Source organism: Eretmochelys imbricata, chromosome 23 (genome assembly GCF_965152235.1).
Source record: "Eretmochelys imbricata isolate rEreImb1 chromosome 23, rEreImb1.hap1, whole genome shotgun sequence".
Taxonomy (NCBI): Eukaryota; Metazoa; Chordata; order Testudines; family Cheloniidae; genus Eretmochelys; species Eretmochelys imbricata.
This window is the reverse complement of record NC_135594.1, coordinates 3,113,349-3,131,825: the sequence shown is the minus strand read 5'-3', so window position 1 is coordinate 3,131,825 and position 18,477 is coordinate 3,113,349. Positions and strand designations below refer to the sequence as shown.

The 18,477-nt window shown below is 56.8% G+C and overlaps 1 protein-coding gene across 2 annotated transcripts; it reads left to right on the top strand.

Moving 5' to 3' along the window:
* The first annotated feature begins 9,752 nt into the window (after window positions 1–9,752).
* Window positions 9,753–18,170, top strand: LOC144278900 (ADP-ribosylation factor 6-like). Of its 2 annotated transcripts, XM_077840270.1 has the most exons (3): window positions 9,753–10,064; window positions 13,732–14,209; window positions 17,664–18,170. In XM_077840270.1, coding segments are annotated over exons 2-3 (447 nt in total). In that variant the 5' UTR covers window positions 9,753–10,064; window positions 13,732–13,763; the 3' UTR covers window positions 17,665–18,170. The 2 variants fall into 2 exon arrangements, with proteins under 2 accessions (XP_077696396.1, XP_077696395.1); XM_077840269.1 differs by lacking the exon at window positions 17,664–18,170 and having other exon boundaries at window positions 9,755–10,064; window positions 13,732–14,504.
* Window positions 18,171–18,477: the final 307 nt, after the last annotated feature.

The window sequence follows — 18,477 nt, the reverse complement described above, 5'->3', positions numbered from 1 at the left end:
CGCTGGGTGAGCGAGAGGGCTGGCCGCTGGCTTTCGATTAGGTGGCAGCAGAGCCCCTGGGCTGAGAGTTCAAATCCAGCCCGGGGAGGATGGATGGGGAGGTCGGCCGGTGTGGAACCCAGTTCCCGGTGCTCTCGGGCGGGCAGGCTGGGGGGAACTGTGTGGCAGCAAAGCCCCTTGCTCCGGGCCAATCTGGGACTGGAACTCGGGCAGCCTGGCTCCCACCCCCCGGCCCCACTCCCCTCCTGTATCTGGGGGACCCGGATTTGCCAGGGGTTGCAAGCTATCACAGAAAGCAAGGGAGGGAAGAGCCCAGTTCTCTTGCATAGGACAGGGGGAAAAAAATCCCCTTCCCAGGCATCAGTGTGTCTTAGAAAAGGGCCTTTCAAGTGTCGCTCCCTGCAGCTAAGAGCTGATTTACCCAGAACACCTGAGCAGTAACTCAGGGCAGAGCATCTCTCGTCTCCAGCGGTCATTGGCCAGGGGATGGTCCTGTCCCTCCAAACTGGGACAGCAGGGCAAGTCCTGAGCTTGCCGCCTCTCCACGGCAGAGCTGGCCTTTCCCGGCTGGCCGCCCTACGTTAGACAGAGCCAAGGCGGAGGTATTGTCTTCTCGTGGCCCAAGCTCTGTGGTGAGAGAGAAGGCGGCCCGATGAAAGGTATCACCTCCCCCACCTTGTGTCTCGAATATCCTGGGACCCACATGGCTACACCACCACTGCCCAGGTGAGAGAGCTGCAGCTCAGCCTGGTAGCGCTGCGGAGAGCCGGATGGGTAGGGGGCAGGCTGGGGCTGGGATGGCAGGGGCTGCAGGTTGCTCATTTCAAGGCCAGAAGGAACCATTGTGTTCATCTCATCTGGATAGCCCAGGCCAGAGAACTGCTCCCGAAACAATCCCTAGAGCAGATCTGTTAGAAAAACATCCCGGCTTGGTTAAAAAAAAATCCTCCGGGATGGAGAATCCACCACGACCCCTGGGTAAGTCGTTCCACTCATTAAAAATGTATCCCTTATTTCCAGCCTGAATGGGCCCAGCTTCAACTTGCAGCCATTGGATCGTGTTAGACCTTGGTCTGCTAGACTGAAAAGCCCAGTATTAAATATTTACCCTGCTCCTCCCTGTAGGCACGGATAGCCTGGGATCACATCACCACTTCACCTTCTCTTTACTGAGCTCCTTGAGTCTCTCACTCTAAGGCAGGTTTTCCAGCCCTTGATCATTCCTGGGGCTCTTCTCCGAGCCCTCTGCAACTGATCAACCTTGAAGGTCACCGGCAGGGCTGTGTATGAAGCCGCCTTTTGAAGTTCTGGCTTTGGTGGGTCGGAGGAAGCGTGATCTGCTGGTTAGAGCAAGGGGGCTGAGAGCCAGGACTCCTGGGTTCTATCCCCAGCTTTGCACGGCCTTGGGTCAGTCTCCGTACCTCAGTTCCACTCCTGCCCCTCCTCTGCTGTGCAAACTCTGGGGCAGGGACCCTCTCTCACTGTGCGCCCAGCACCCTGGGGCCCCACGCTGCTACCGCGGCAAACACCTGCATCTGATCGGCATTTCTCTTTCCCCAGGCGTCTCCTTGAAGAGGGGCGCGCCCTGCTTCGCCCTTCCCACCCCCAGGGGGCGCTGCCTCGCCCAGCACTGCATTCCCACCTCTGATGGCAGACGATTTGCACTGTGAACTGTAGAATGTGGATTTTATTTTTATTTCCCTGGCGCTGAAGAAAGTCGGACGGACCTTTTAGAAAGAAGGGGGTCGGTCGATCTAAGGGATGTGGACGTGTCGGGCCATTTATTTGCATCTGGGCAACTCCGCTGCAGTTGAGTCCTGGTTTTCCTCTCTTCTGTAGAAAAGAGAATCCTGCAAAATGTAAAGTGCCGTTAAGGGTTATTATTTTATTTAACCCCCCCAATCTTTGCTTATTTTTACTGTTTACTATCGGAGGGGGGGTTAAAATTGGCTCCAACTACTTTATAATCCCTCCACTTCCTTATAAAGCAGAAAACGGGCAGGAAAAAAAACAACCCAACAGTCCTGTAATCTGTGTCCTGAATCAATCAATTATAGAAGTATCCTGGTGATGCCTCGGTTTTTCGCCCACAGAGTAACTACCCACTGCTTTCTTTTCTACCTGGAGATCTCCGTGCGTTCTTAAAAGGTTCCTCTCCCTTTTAAAAGTGTAATACTCTGGACAGTGGGGTCTAGTGGTCAGAGCAGGGCAGCTTGCTGTGGGGGGGGGGGGGGCAGGGGGGACTCCTGGGTTCCCTTCCCAGCTTTGGGAATGGGGATAGAGACCCAGGGATGTGGTTTGCCCAGAGTCATCCAGCAGGCCAGAGGTGGCATCTCCTGAGTCTGTCCGCTGAGTCCCCCTGCAGCTATAATGCGGTTGCTGCCTGGTGGCGTGAAGCCCTGGGTGTTTTGTTCTGCTTGGCCCAAGGGAAGATCCAGGCACCCTGTGTCCATGCCAGCCGGGTTCCCCTTCTCTCTTGCTCACAATCCTGGCCCGTAATAGCTGGAGCTTAAAGTGGGGACCCGCCTCAGTCCCTACCGACGGGGAAACTAGGCAAGGGGAGGAGAAGCCAATTGCCTAAAATCCAGGGACAAGTCTGGGGAAGATCTGAGCCTAGAACCCAGGAGTCCTGATGCCTAGCCCCCTATCTAGGGAACTGTACGGCCCCGATTACTGTAACAGGAGTGCTTATCCCCTATGCTACACCCCCCATTTGATGCTAGGGATAGAACCCAGGAGTCCTGACTCCCAGCCCTCCCCTGCTCTAACCACTGGACCCCACTCCCCTCCCAGAGCTGGGAATGGAACCCAGGAGTCCTGCGTGTGTAATTATAGGAGGGAGGGTGTTCTTCTGAGGGGCTGAAGCCCCCTTATACCTGGCTCCTAAAGCTCTGGTGCTGAAGGGATCCATCCCCTAGGGCCATGACCGGTTCTCAATCTGCCCTTCCCGGGTGGTCATATGCGGGGGGGGGGGCAGCTTCCTCTGCGTGGGGCATGGTTCTGTGTAGCCAGATAGGCACCGATCCTGTGGGCAGGTGCTGTAGCCTCTGAAACCGACGAACGTCCCTTGTCTCTGGAATTCCTTGCTCGGTGCGCTAGATTGGTGGCAGCAAGGGGATCCTGGCCAAATGATCTCTTGCGTAAAAGAGAGATGCATCAGGCTGGAAGGAACCTCGGGAGGTGTCTGAGCCCAGCCCCTGGCGCCGAGGCAGGACCACGTAACCCTAACCCAGCTCTGACCCAGGTTTGTCCAACCTGTTCTTAGCAACCTCCAATGGTGGGGGGGTCCCACAACCGGTTCCAGGCCCGGAGCTGAGCTCTGCCAATCCAGAAGCTGTAGGAGCCCAGTCTCTGATGGCTTCAGAGGGCCCCCAGCCCGACAGAGCCCTTGGGAGGGCTAACTACAGCTCTGTGGTGCCCTTGGCCCCTGCTGCAGCCGGTGGCGGCCTGCTTCCAAATCCTGTTTCCTGCACCTCTGATGAATTGCAGAGTCCCACGCTGCTGCCCTGTTCCTGGCCGTGCTGTGCCCCCTAAGCCACCAGCCAGCTCGGGGTTGTCCTTGGAGCGGAGACGCAGCACTGGGTGGCTGCGTTGCTTTCAGCACAGGGGATGCGTGCAGGTGTCCCGGGCCTGCCCTGCCCCTCTCTAGGCTGCCGGGGGAGATGCTGGGGTTCCTGAATCCCCACACCTAGAGCACATGTTTCTCAGGCAGAGCGGGGCGTGGGGAGTGGTGGCTGAGGGGGCTGCGGGCACCTGCTCTGGGCTGAGACATGGGGTGTGTCACCCTCCCCCAGTCTCCCTCTGCTTGGAGGGCAGCCTGGGCTGGGCTGCTCTGGTCTCTGAGGGACCCCCATTTCCAGCTCTCTGCTCCCAGGTCAGGGCGGGGGGGAGTCAGACTGGATGGTCCCTTATGGCCTTAAGCTCTCCGAGTCCTGGCTTGCGGCCAGTCGTGCTATTCCAGGTCTTCACCCACCCCCTTACCCCGTCCAGCTCTGCCGGTGCCCCCCACTCTTGACCTGCAGCCCCCTGCTAGCCCAGCCCTGGGCTCCCCCCGCCCCAACCTCTGCCGGTGCCCCTCACTCCCGACCCGCAGCCAGGGCCCCTTGCCCTCTATTCTCTGTGTTTGCCAAACAACTCCGGGGCCTGCCAGCTGGTCCTGAATTGCCATATACAGCCTGCCTAGGCCTCTCATTCCCAGGAGAAGGGCGCCCTCTGCTGTCTGACTCCGGTATTAACCGAGCCCGCGGCGCCTTAACAAGGCGGGGACGTTTTACCCTAAGAGCCGCTGCAAAAATCTTCTTTTGGCCTCGTCACCCGCCCCCGCCCCGGGCGCTCCCAGGCCCCCGGCCCCAAATAAAACACCTGCTCTGCCACTTTCAACAGCGTAGCGCTGTACCTGCTTATGCACGCCTCTGACTAGGACTGGAAATAGAACCCAGGAGTCCTGGTTCCCAGCCCCCCCGCCCCCGCTCTAACCACTAGATCCTACTCCCCTCCCGGAGCTGGGGTTAGAACCCAGGAGTCCTGGCTCCCAGCCCCCTGCTCTAACCACTAGACCCTACTCCCCTCCCAGAGCTGGGGTTAGAACCCAGGAGTCCTGGCTCCCAGCCCCCTGCTCTAACCACTAGACCCTACTCCCCTCCCAGAGCTGGGGTTAGAACCCAGGAGTCCTGGCTCCCAGCCCCCTGCTCTAACCACTAGACCCTACTCCCCTCCCAGAGCTGGGGTTAGAACCCAGGAGTCCTGGCTCCCAGCCCCCTGCTCTAACCACTAGACCCTACTCCCCTCCCAGAGCTGGGGTTAGAACCCAGGAGTCCTGGCTCCCAGCCCCCTGCTCTAACCACTAGACCCTACTCCCCTCCCAGAGCTGGGGTTAGAACCCAGGAGTCCTGGCTCCCAGCCCCCTGCTCTAACCACTAGACCCTACTCCCCTCCCAGAGCTGAGGTTAGAACCCAGGAGTCCTGGCTCCCAGCCCCCTGCTCTAACCACTAAACCCTCCTCTCTCACTTACTCCAAAGCAGCTCTCATTGCTGGAGCTTCCTTGCCAGCATTTCCACAGAGGATTCCTTGGGGCCGGGAGTTGGGGGGGGGGGCGGGAATTGTGTGTGTTGAAAGTTGCCTCATTAACCCCATTGCTGCCGCCTGATGGTGTCCAGCTGGGTAGTTTTTAAAGGGCAGCTACTTAACCTGGGGCGAGGTTGGGATGTGCTGGTAGGCAGAGGGGCTGGAAAGTGAGGGCTGCCAGCATCAATGACATAGGGAGGGGCATTTGCCCAGCACCCCCAGCTGGGCCCTAGGTCCTGGCAGCCCTGCCACGTTCCCCTCCTAAAGGGGGACCCAGTTCCCAGCACTCCTTCCCACACTAGGCTGAGTTCAGGGGTGGCAGGGGGAGATCTCAGTACAGCCATGGGGGGGGTTGCAATCTGCAGATTGGAGGGGCAGGGGGTTGTGGCTCCCTCTGAGTCCCGTACAGCACCAAGAGCCGCGTGAGCAGCCAGCAAAGCTGTAACCAGCTGGTGCTTTGCTACCTCGCAGCAGCAGTGGCTTAGCCCCTCTCGGGCCTAAACACGGGCCTAGCGCTAAAGGGGATCACCCTCAGCTGTAAGCAATGTAGGGGTCTAGGACACACAGCAGAGCAGTTCTGCACCCACCCACCCCCGCTGCACAATCACCGATTTCAGGGCTTGGCAGGTCCTGAGGAAGGAGAGAAAAATGCCGTGCTGCCTGGGTACTTTCTTAATGCCGTTTGTTCATTGACACTGTATGCACCAGTCCTGGAGCAGAGGCGGTCGCAAACGACACGCGCCCAGTCCCCTCCGGCAGGGATCGGAGCCCGACATCTGTGCGCCATTCCCAGGGGGCGACTTTGCATCAAAAATGGAGGAAAGCAGAATGGAAAGGCCCCTGCTGCTTGCAACAGCTCCCCCCACAACCAGGCGGCACCAGCTACATTCATCCCAGCCGCAGTGTTTGTTCAGAGATGAAACATCTGCCCAACTGCTAAGTAAAGACTCGGTCAGCGCGTGTGTGACGGTGCTGCCTGGCGACGCCTGCTGCAGCCAGAGAGACAGGTGATGAGGAGCCGAGCCACAGTGAGCAGGGGAGGGTAAAAAGTTATACACACATTTGCATGGCAGGGTTGTGTGCGTGTATGAGCATGTGTAAGAGAGAGAGATGCATGGCGGGTGTGTGGGCATGTGTGTTATGCACAGCTGGTGCGGGTGTGTGTTGCATGGTACATGTGAGTGCGTGTGTGGTGCATGGTAAGTCTGTGTGTGTGTGTGTGATGTATGTGTGAGACAGAGTCGCATGGCGACGGGGTGACGCATGGTGGGACTTGGAGTGTGCGTGCGAGGTCTGAGGCGTGTATGTGTGGGGGTGGGCGCAGTGACCCTCTGCTAACGGGGAAGGCAAACCCCAGGGCCCCGCATAATGGCTATTCCACGTCCCCAAGGCTTGCCTAGCCAAGGAGCTGAGCTGTTTCCTTCACACGGGCACCAGTTGTGTTCTACAAAAATGTTATTTGTTGTCCCCACTTGGAGAGAAACTTTCCAGTTCAGCCTGTTCGTGTCTTTTATTTTGTAAAGCTTGCTCAGGAAAAGGAGTGGGATGTAGTGGTTCGAGCAGGGCGGGGCTGGGAACCAGGACTCCTGGGTTCTATTCCTGGCCCAGGGGGTGGGGGATTGTTACTTCAGGGGAACTAGCAGAGAGCAGGAGCCTGACCTCCCGTTCACATACGCTGGCCCGGCTGGATCAACCCATGGTCGCAGCACCCTTATCAATGCTGCCCCTTTTACACTGAGCCGCAGACCCAGGTACAAAGGGAGGGACTGAGCCCAGCGGGGTTATCTCGGGATCCCTCCAGCCTGCCGCTCCCCACTCCCACTGCCCTAGCCCGCAAATCCCAGGAGGAATGTGCCTCGTCAGTTACCAGAGTGAGATCTCAGCTGCTGGGATTTCATAACCTGAACAAATCTTATAGTTACTATTGTCATTTATTAGGTGTATTATGGCAGTGCCTAAGAGCCCTGCTCATGGCCCAGGCCCCCATTGTACCAAGTATGGTATGTTTTTATTGCTATTATGGGTAATACGGTAGCACCCAGGTGTCCCAGTCATGGGTCAGGCCCTTCTGGCACTGCACAAACACAGAACAAAGAGTTGGCCCCCGCCCCAAAGCGCTTCCAATAGAAGGTCTTGTCTACACTAGAAAGTCATGACACAACTCCCCTGCGTGTGAACATAGGGCCAGATTTTTAAAGGTGTGTGGGTATTTAATTCCCATTCATTGCAAGCCAGCGTTATACATGCTCTCTGCTGGCCTACCTATTCCCGAGTGAGACGGGGACTAAGCTATACCTAGCTTGGCCCAGATCCTCAATGGTATGTCGTGGGAGTGACATCATACAACTCAGCGCAGAGGCTAGTTAACTTGCTGGCCCTGAACAGCAGGAGCGCTGGATCTCCCGGAAGAGAGACCAACCAGCTGGATGCCTTCCTCTAATCCAGCTGCCAACCTCTGGTTGACCAATCTGAAGTGGCAGGAGAGTAAAAACAAGTCTGGCTCGTTCTGGGCCCAGGGAGGGGTGCTGACGGGAGGAGGCCTCCAAATGGAATGGTGAATAAGCCAATTACATACGGACTTCACGGTGCAATGGACAAGCAGAATCCATCACAGATTCGTAGGTTCCAAGTCCGGAACAGCACTGGCCAGAGACCTGCCCCTGAATAATTCCTAGAGCAGATCTGTTAGAAAAACATCCCAGCTTGATTGAAAAACAGCCAGTGAGGGAAAATCCACCAGGCCCCTTGGTCAATTGTTGCAATGGTCAATTACTCTCACCGTTAAAACGGTGCACGTGCCTTCCTTCCAGTCTGAATTTGTCTGGCTTCAACTCCCAGCCATTGCATATAAGGATGATACGGCTGAGGCTGTCTATCCCCATGTACATCTGGAGCTTATCTATCTATCTATCCCCATATACTCCATCATCTATATCTATCTATCCATCCCCATCCACCCCCTCTACCTATCTGTCCCCACACACCCCCTCTATCTAATCTAATCATCTATCTAGTCTATCTTATCCTGGCACCCAGGTGCAGTACCTAGTGCATGGTCTTATCTCCTTTTAGTTTTAAAACAATCTTCAGCTCACTTGGCTGGTCTTATTGGACCTTCCCCCCCGCCTTTCCTCCGGATGCAAAATGAAGTGACATCAGCAAGATCGTCTCGGTTTTGTTTGGGGCGTGGTGGAAGGAAATATGTGTAAATGCAAGACCGGCACCTGCCTCTTCTACTTCCCTTTTCTCCTCGCCACCCCACCCTCCGCGAACAGCCCTTTGGTTACTGCAGCCTCATGGCTTGGAGAATTTGCTTTCAAGCTCCCCAGCTCAGTGCATGTGTGTGTGAGAAACTGAGAGGGGGGCATGTGGAGGGGAATCCTCCTGCTCCCACACCCCTGCCCCCACCTTGAGAATCTGAGTTTCTCTTCAGAGTTGTCTTGTTACCTGTGTTGTTATTATCATAGAACTCAGAGACAGGCCCAACTGAGATCAGAGCCCGATCGTGCCGGGCGCTGCACAGACCCCGACCAAGATCAGGGCCCCATTGTGCCGGATGCTGCACAGACTCATCGTGAGAAACAATCTTTGCCCCCAACATTTTACAGCCTAGAGAAATGAGGTAAAGGAAGAATCACTATCCTTATCTTACAAGTGGGGAAATTGAGGCACCAGGCAATTCAGTGCACCGCCCAAGCACTAGTGTCATGCACAAGTAACTCGACCAAGAGTCTGCAGCTAGTTCAAGAGCCAGTCCCGCTGCCAGCAGAGAACTATTCCAAATGCTAGTGTCACACACGACACACCCTGTCCCTAGTGTATAACTCGTCCAAAGGCTGGAGTCACACACCCGTCACAGGGTAGCTGGCTTGTAGCTGACTCACCCCCTCACCCTACCTCTGGTGTATGACGAGTCTCAATGTTCGTGTCACACACTTGCTCTGTAAGTGGCTGGAGCCTGAGCCCCACCCTGGTGTGTAACTAGTCCTTCTGCATGTCACATTCGACTTTCATTCATGCAAAGCCCCAGCCTCTCATGGGTCCTTTCTTTCTTTCGGTCGTTCTTTTTAATCAAGGGAAATACAGCTTAAAGGACAATGCAACACACACGCGGGGGGGCTACCCCGGAGGGGTGGGGGCTGAGCAGGGATGGTTTGGGCTTCCCCCAATCCCTCACCAATCCCCTAAAAATACTCACTGCATAATTGCCACAAACCAAACAATATCCCAGCCTAACACATGCCAAGACTCTCCTTGCAATGGCCATGGTCAGTAAGATGGGTGGTTTGGGGGTACAACAAAATCAGGGCCCCATGAGCTGCTCGGAGTCTTAATCAATTGCTTATTGGCTTCAGCTCATTGCCACACACACGTCATGTCACACAGCAGCCTTACACACACACACACACTCGTGTATTCACCCAGCAGCCCTACACACACAGACATACACACGTATTCACTTAGCAGCCCAGCAAATCCCCGATGCTCCCCGTTCTCTACAGGAAAACTGACCAGAAACCCCCCCCCCATTAACCACCCTCGTCTGGGTGGAAACAGCGGGAAGGGGGGGGGGGAAAGAGGTCGGGTCCCTTTAAGAGCTCCGGAGCATGCGCACGGCTGTCAAAAGGGCGGGGCGCCCCCCCTTCCCCAGTCCGCGCCCTTTCCATTCCGGGACGCCCAGGCGGGCAGAGCGCGGCGCCGGCTGGAGGCAGGCGGGCCAGGGCCGGAGCCGGAGCGGGGCCACACGCCGGCCGGTGGATCCTGCAGCCGGGGCCTCCCTGCAGCGCGCCCCCCGCCCCCCCGGATCCGCCGCGCCTCGGGGCCGGGGCGATGCCGAGCAGCCCGCGGGCGGCCGCGGCCGGGCAGCCCCCCTTTGGAACGTCGAGACGCTGAAAATTGTTACATCGCGTTCGGAAGTTGGAAGCGGCCACGACGCCGGGGCGCGGCGGAGCCCGCCGCGGGGAGCCGCTGGGGTGCCGCTGACCTCCGCCCCGCTCGGGTGAGTGGGGCTGGGCGCGGCCGGGAACCGGAGTGGGGCTTGGAGCCGGGGGTACTCCCTGGAAACCCCCTTCCGCTTCGCGTACCGAGGGGGTGGACCCCCGGCCCCCCCATATACAGTGCAATGGGGGGGCGGGGGGGGATATGCATTGATCGCTCAGTGAAAACCTAAATACCAGCCCTCGAATGGGGGGGGAGAGAAAACGATCAAATTAAAGGGTTTCCTTTCTCTTCCCCCCCCCCCCGCCGGCTTCTTGCTTTGAAAATACCCCCCCACACACATTAAGGGGTGAGGCGGGGGGGTGTGGAGGCGAGTGTGAACTTCTGATGGGCGCATGTGGTCGGGGGAGAGGGGAGGATTTGAACTCCAGTCTGACGGGGGAAGGCTTGAAACTTCTCACGGGTGGAGCTGGGGAGGGGCTGGGGGGGGGGTTAAATTCAAGTTTGGAAGGGGAGGGGGAAGTGATCCGATTAAAGGGGTGTCCTGGTCTCTTCTTCTGCCCCCCCTCCCCCCCCTTGGTGTGAAATATTTTCCCAGCGCATCCCGGAGGAGGAGGAACAGGCGTGTGTGCGCCCAAGGGTTGAAACTGCTTGGGTGGATCTGCGGGGTTTGAATTAAAACGGCCAGGAAGAGCCCTAGAAACGACTCCCTGTCCGGAAACAGCAGCACATGCACCCCCCCGCCCCACCCCACCCCCGGAAAAAACCCAACCTTGCTTGCTGCGGGTGGGGGCAGGAAGAAAGGGGAAGTGGTCGATTTTTTTTTCTTCCAGTGCTGACTTGGGTGCCGGTAGCAACCAGCTGCTCTGCTGATTGGGGAGGGGATATGTTTTTTTTCCTTTTCCCAACCAAATTCGGGGGGCGGGGGGGGGTCCTGAGTCTCTTTCCTTGGCCTGGGATTAAAATGTGGTCCCAGAGAGACTCTTGCTAGAATCAGTGGTTTGTCTGAGTTTGCCGGCAGCACGGCGCACCTGTCCCCATTCTCTCCAGTGTCTTACTGGAGGTTTAAAAAAAATTAAATCCAGTCTTCCTCCAACCCTCGGCCCAGCTGTCCCGCTTGATGGGGACAGAAGCTTCTGGGGTGGGGGGGGAAGCCACATGTGCAGAACTGGGCAGCCAGCCTTTTGAGCTCACTTTGCAGGGTGGAAGAGCTTGCTTGAGCCAGGGAACCTATAAAAGCTGGGTTGGGTCTGGCTTGACAGGTGGGTCGGGATTCCCTCTGGCTCCTTGTGGGGGCCATTTTGGAGCTCGCAAAGCAGGTCCCTTCTGCTGTACCATGCTGGGGGTGGGACAGTTGCTGGAGAGTTGGACCCTCATTGAGCAATTTCTGTGGCTCAAAGGTCAGGTCTGCGCTCGAGATTTTTGCCAGTACAGCAAGATCAGCTAGCGGGGTTTGTAGGACTTTTTTAGACCAGCAAAAGTCCTAGTGTAGACACAGTTACGCTGCACCTCCCCCCCCCCCCCCATCCTGTGGTTGGTATGACTTATTTTGTTCAGGGGACTGGCATGCGTTCTACGTGCCGGTATGATAATCTATAGCTTTTATCGATCTAGAGCTTTTCATCAGCCCATCTCAAAGCCCTTTCTGAAAGAGGACGGTATCTTTATCCCTATGTCAAGCTGGGGAAACTGAGGCACAGAGGAGGCAGCAACTCAGCAGGCCTGAGGCAGAGCCAGGAATACGTCGGGGCGGGGGGGAGCGGAGCAGATAAAGCTCAAGGACAGAGTTGGTACAAGAACAAATGGGGATAAACTGGCTGGGAGGAAATCCGAGGCTGGAAGTCAGAAGGTTTCTACCAATCAGAGTGAGGGGGGTGCTTTGGAAGAGCACCCCAGCAGGGGCTGTGGGGACAAACAACCTAACTGGCTTTCGGCTGGAATTTGAGCCGTTTATGGGTGAGATTCTGTGATGGGGCGACCGACAGTAAGCCGGGAAAGGGACTCGGTGCCTTTCTTGTCTGGGTTCCTACGGGTCCCCATGCAGGGAGGAGGGGGTTCGGAGGGGCCATGCTGGGGGAACCTCAACAAACTTGCCTCGGTTTCACGAAGCTAGTTAAATTGGGTGCAGCCCCCTGGGCAGGTGCTCGGATTTCAGGTGCAGAGTAACAGCTTAGTTAGGGGCTTGCCTAAAGCTATTTCTGATGGCCTGATTTCGGTTCAAGGCAAACAAGGGACAGGGGCCCGCTAAACCAAAATAAGATGCTCTTAAAGTGTCGTGAGAGTCGCCCACATGGGAGGTGAGGGGGAGGGGGGTGTCCCGTTAAACCAGTTTAACGAAAAGGGTGCAGATTGGTGTGGCGTCAAGGAGCCAATTCCCACAGTGGAATTTTGAGACACTGAGATTGCTACTGTGTGTTCTGACGCTCTGGACGTAGTTGGGCTCAGAGTTTGTTGCCTTCCTACCCTGGTTCCTTTTTGGCTAAAGGAGTCTTTCACCTCCCATAGCTTGGGAAGGACAGACAGACGAGGAGAACTGTTCGGGGTGGGACAAAGTGGGGGCAGATGCCGGCTGGAGCCGCTGTGCCCTGGGGGCGAGGCAGCCCAGCCCAGATGATGGGTATTTTCCATCTCCTGGAAACTTTCCCTCGAGTTTGACCTTCAAGACTGCTCTGGGCTTGTTCTCTGTCTAATCAGATGCTGGCTCAGCACGATCCCATGGGGGGAGGGAGGCTCTGCTCCCCAGGGACTTTGTGGAGAAATTGGCCCCTTCCCGGCCCCTTCCGCTAGGGTAGCAATGAACAGCTGGTGTTAGGAGCTGCCCCGCCTGTACTTCTGGGGTAATCCTGGCTTCTTTGCAGCAAGGCCAAACCGCCGCTGATTTCAGTGTGAGCTAAGTGCTTAAATTCCTCTTGAGGATCTGGGCCAGAGACCTCAGTAATGGTGTGACATTTCCCCAAGCTTTTGCGTTTGGCTAAACTAGTTACAGGTCTGCTTCTGTCCTCAGAGGTGTGGGATCCATTCCTGGTTTGCTGTTAATATCTGGCTCCTTATGAGGAGTGGTGGTGAGGATGGGGGTGGCTCAGGACTCCTGGGTTCTGCTCCTAGGAGGGGAGGGATTGGGAGTCAGGACTCCTGGTTTTTATTCCCAGCTTTGGGAGGGGAGTGAGGGCTAGAGGTTGGAACAGGGGACTGGGAGGTGGGACTGTAGGAACAAGACCTTGATTGTTGTGTGACCTGCTATGTCCTCTCTGCCTCTGGTTTTGCCCACCTGTGAAATGGGGGAGGAGTTAAAGAGCTTTGAGATCCTCTGTGATCCAGGTGGGCGAAATTATTGCTATGCTAGACCGAGCCTGAATGCTTTGGAGGGCCTCGGTTTCTGTGTTAGATTCATGGCTACCAGTAGCACCTAGGTGCTGTGACGTGTTGGCCTGCTTCTTCCTCTGCCCCAAGGAGCTTCCCATTTAAGCAGACAAAGGGTGGGGAGACAGTGTTTTCCCCATTTTACAGATGGGCAAGACTGAGGCCTCGAGAGCTCAAGTGGGAATTGGTGGCAGGGCTGGGATATGAGCCCAGATCTCCTGCATCCCGGCCCATCCACCCTCTGAATACTGGTGCCTTGCAGTGACCTGCCTTGGGGTGGGGTGGAGTACAGGAAGGGGGCCCAAGGCTAGGCAGATCACAGGCCCTTGCCTTGCACTTGACTTCATCTCTCTGTGTTCCTTCTCCAGCCTTGTATGGACTTTGCTGCTTGCCTGCAGCCATGGGGAAAATGCTGTCCAAGATTTTCGGCAATAAGGAGATGCGGATTCTGATGCTAGGGCTGGATGCAGCCGGCAAGACCACCATCCTTTACAAGCTGAAGCTGGGCCAGTCGGTCACCACCATCCCCACCGTGGGCTTCAACGTGGAGACGGTGACCTACAAGAATGTCAAGTTCAACGTCTGGGACGTGGGGGGCCAGGACAAGATCCGGCCCCTCTGGAGACATTACTACACAGGTACCCAGGGGCTCATCTTCGTGGTGGACTGCGCCGATCGCGACCGGATTGATGAAGGCCGGCAGGAGCTGCACCGCATCATCAACGACCGGGAGATGCGTGACGCCATCATCCTCATCTTCGCCAACAAGCAGGACCTGCCCGATGCCATGAAGCCCCATGAAATCCAGGAGAAATTGGGACTGACGCGTATTAGGGACAGGAATTGGTATGTCCAGCCCTCGTGCGCGACGTCCGGGGAAGGACTTTGCGAAGGTCTGATGTGGCTGACGTCCAATTACAAATCCTAATCCTGGCTTTTTGTACCCGAGCCCGCGCACGAGTCTCTAACCAATGAAACTTTATTTCCCCATCCCCACCCCATAGCCCCATCCTCCCCCACTTGTCTGTTTCTCTCTCTCTCTCTCTGTCTCAGAATTGCTGGTGGGGTGGGATTGGATCCCTGCTATGGTACCTTGGCACTCGCCCTCTAAAATGGGGGGGCCTGGGGTGTTGTGAATGCTGCGGGCTTGGGCGGGGGGGGGGGTGGCTCTTTAGATCTGAATGCAAGCCAGTTGTTTTTTTCTTGTTTCTGATTGTAAATCCTGTAGAGTTTTATTATTTAATTAACTTGGGAAGCAGGGGATGGGTGTAGACTCTCTCCTTCTCCTCCCCCGCAGCTATGTTCACAGGGGCAGATCATCTGGTGCTATTGGGGTGCCCTCAAGAGCAGCCCTTCTCACCTGTGGTTCACAGACTCCATCCCGTTCCTTATGTCCTGGTGGTCTGCAGAACCAACTGGGGGGCGGTGGGAGTGTTGGAGATCTCTCATACTAGGCACTTAAGATTTTTGCATTGGAGTGGCAGGTTCATGGGAGCAGCTTATGGGGGTCCCCCGTCCAGCTGCCCAATAATCCACAAATATAAGAATGTCCTTGCCTGTTGGGAGTGACAGCTGCGTGCCCTGATCAAACTCAATCTCGGATGATCCTTATTTATCCCCCTGCCCTGCCGTTCTTCTCTGCCACTGACCCAGCCCGGGTGAGGTGTGAGGGCTGTCCCACGTGTGGGAGGGGACTGGGCCGTGCACGCCTTGGTGACTAGCTTACCCTGGCAGGAGGAGAGCTGGTGTCCTGGGGAGATGCAAACATGCCCACATGTCTCCGCCCAAACCAGTTTCCCCAGCACGTGGGCGGGGGGAATCAAAGAGCCCATTCATCAGAGCCGCCTTAGAGGAGTGGCTCTCCCCCGAATCCTGGGGCTACCTGTCCTTGCCGGCTTACATTCCTGTTCGTGGGGAATGCGGCCACGGGGCTGGTGGAAATCCAGGGGGTGTCCATCTCCTGGGATGTCAGTGGGCCTTGGATCAGGCCCAGCTGGGATCGTAGTTAACCTGTGGGTGTGGCCGCACCCCTTCCCTTCCTCCAAAGCTCTGTCCTTTGCTGAGCTGCAGGCTGGGACCTGGGTGGGGCGGGGCAGGGGGTTCCCTGGTAAATGCCTCGCATCCATCTCCTCCCCCCCAGCTTATCAATTGGGGTACAGGTTTCCCCCTGCATTGGCTCCAGGCCATCTGCCCATAGAGGCCTCCCAGTCTGTGACCAGCCCAGGCATGGGCTGCCAATACCCCAAGGATCTGCTGAAGCCAAGCAAGGGGGTCCTGATGGGAATGTTTGGGGGAAGGGACCCCTTTAGTCTCTGGGATATGACTTCGCTTCCTATTGGTGGGGTATTCCCAGGGCAAAGGGAGGAGGGGCCAGTGCGTGTAGAGAGAGGACCCCACCACATTGGGGGGGGCCCCATGGCTAGGGAAAGTCCTGTTCCCAGTTTCCGCTGGGAGGAGTGGAAGTGGCACTGGCTTGCAGCTGTTGGCCTGGCCCCTCTTCCTATGGGGTGACAGGCTCTGCCCCCCAGCTCCTCCCCGCTCTGTCCTCTTAGCATCCTCCTCCAATGCCCACAAGGTGGCAGGGGCTGTTGCCAAGGAAACTGCATCCAGCAGAGGCTGATGATCCTGGTGGAAGGGGAGGAGCAATGGGGGGGGGTAGCACCGTTTGGTGGGAGCCCCCTCCTTCCTTGGAGGGAGGGTGCGAAGCGGCCATGCCAAACTGGAGCTGTTCCCCTTCCCTCTTAACCCTCACACACGCAGCGCTTCCCCCTTGGGGCCCCCTGCCCCCTCTGATTTCAGGCGGCTTGCGCCCAGCCCCTGGTTCGTGGGCCTTTTTCTCGCTCGTCGGGGAGGCGGGCAAGGCAAAGCTGCCACCTTGCGAAACCTGCTAGACGAGGGAGTGGATTAAACTCCCTTTTTCCTCCCCTGCGTGGGTGCTGCTCCAACCGAACCCAGTGCTGGAATGAGTTTTGCCTGGCCTCTGCCTGCCCCGCCCGAGGCCTGTTCGCACCCCACCCTTTCCGCCTGCCACACACATCCACTAAGATGTGCCGTCCCATCCTGCCAGGATCCAGCTGCTGGGGCTTTGAGCAGGGACTGGTCTGGGAAGGAGTCTCCCTAGAGCCATGTCCTCACATCCCCTCCTTATTTCTGAGTCCTGGGGGCAACGCTTGAGGGAAATCCCACACTCCCATCCCTGCAGCCGGGCTCCCAAACTACTCCCTGGGCGTGCCCCCCTGGGAGAGAATGAATCATAACTAGGAAAAGGGGCAGTGCCTTCCCCCCTCAGGTGTCCGAGTGTCTAATTACCGAGGAGTCAACGCCCCTTTTTGTTGCAAGCTGGCTCCTGGCAGCCCCGGTGCCACCCACTCTGCAAATGCTGCCTCTCCCCGGGGCTTGGCCTTGTAAACTTTGTCCCTGCCTCTCGCTCGAACCCGGCTCGGCCGTGCGGAGCAGGGCGCAGGACGTGCCCTGACTCCGAGGGGAGACTAGCCGGTGTCCTGATGCTGCCTCTGTCCTTAAGCCTTCCAGCATTACCTTTCTTGGCGGGGGCATTCGCCCTGTGGACTAGCCCTTAAAGGTGCAGGTGTGCCAATTCCCCCCCCATCTGACGCACGTTTTGGCTGGCGAGAAACCCCGTGATGCGGTAGAAGCGAGGCACAGGGCAGTGCCAGTTCCATCACAGGGCTAGAGGCGAGTGTGTGATGGGCAGATTTAGGAGCAGATTTCCTCCAACATTCCAGTTTGGTACATGTCTCTTTCCTTTTGCTTCCCCCCCACCCCCTTCCAAAATTCCCCCTCTGGCACAGGGGGCCCAGTTTGCTCCTGCTCCCTGCTGAAATGAAGCTGGAATTGATGAGACTGCGGCTCTTGTTTATTGTTTACTGCGGGACAGCTGTGATTCTTTGGGCAGGCTCCTCTTCCTGCAGAAAATAGAAACGGGCTCGGGTTTTTTCCCCCCCTTCCACCCCCCTGCTCCTGCATCTTGTACAGGGTGAGCAGGCCAAAGCACTTAAGTCTGGGCGTGCGTCTGGCACAAGCAGCTTCTACCGTAGGGGTGGCTGCAGAGCATGAGTCCCATGTACTCTTCCTCCAAACTCAGCTGATCGGCCATGTTAACGGTCCGTGCTGGCTTTCCCAGCCTGCATTCCCGAGGCGCAACCCTCGCTGTGCGGGGGGGCCGCACCGGCCCTAGGGCTTTAGCAGAAGCTGCTGCTGCAAGGGGGCGTCCTAGGGCTGTTTCCGCTCCCTGGAGCGGGCTGAGCTGGGGCTGTGAAATAAGCGTCTCCTCGTTACACAGATGTTCATCTCAAGAGCGTACGCTGGTGTGGGAGCTGATCCTGCTGTGCGGTGGGTGGCCGCCTCCGTAATCCTGCGTCAGGTTTGGTTCTGATCCAGAGCTGGTGGAGCGTTTATCTTCCCTGTGTGAAGTGGGGCTGTCTAAAACCTTCCTCCTGAAGGGGAGAGAATTGGAGACTCTTGTGCCTTTACTGGAGTGCCCCTGTTGCGACAAGGAAAACGAAGGTACTTTAAGAGCCAGCTGTAAGATGTGCTGGAAACCCCTGGGGGCTGTAATCTACTTGGGGAGATGCTACACAGGGGAAGTATTCTCTACTGTACATGTAACCTGGGAAGATTTAGCATTTCCCATTTTTCGTTGGTAAATTTCTCCCTGCAGCCGGAGAGGCTGCAAGTGCAGTGTGTTTCAAAGGGCTCATGACATTCAAACTGTGTGAGGGGTTTTTTTTAAGGGGTTTTTTTTTCTTTCTAATCTTTATGCAAATGAAAATCTTTTTTAAAAATCGTATTGGCTGCCGTCCTGTGCTTTATTTCTCACTTTCATGCAGAGATTTCCCTCTATAAAAGGGCCTGGTTTTTTATTCCCTCCCCACAAGTGTCTCTAACAAGGCAGCATGGGACAGTGGTTAGAGCTCTGGACAGGGCCACTGCAGTTCAGGGTCTGTTTCCGGCTCTGTCACTTTGACCGCTTTCCCCGCTCGCCGCCGGAGTTTCTTCACCTGTTTAAAAGGGGGTTGTGACCCGTCTCTTGTAAAGCACGGTGGGATCCGGGGGCTGAAAAGGGCCATGTCACAGCTAAGCCCAACGCTGCCATA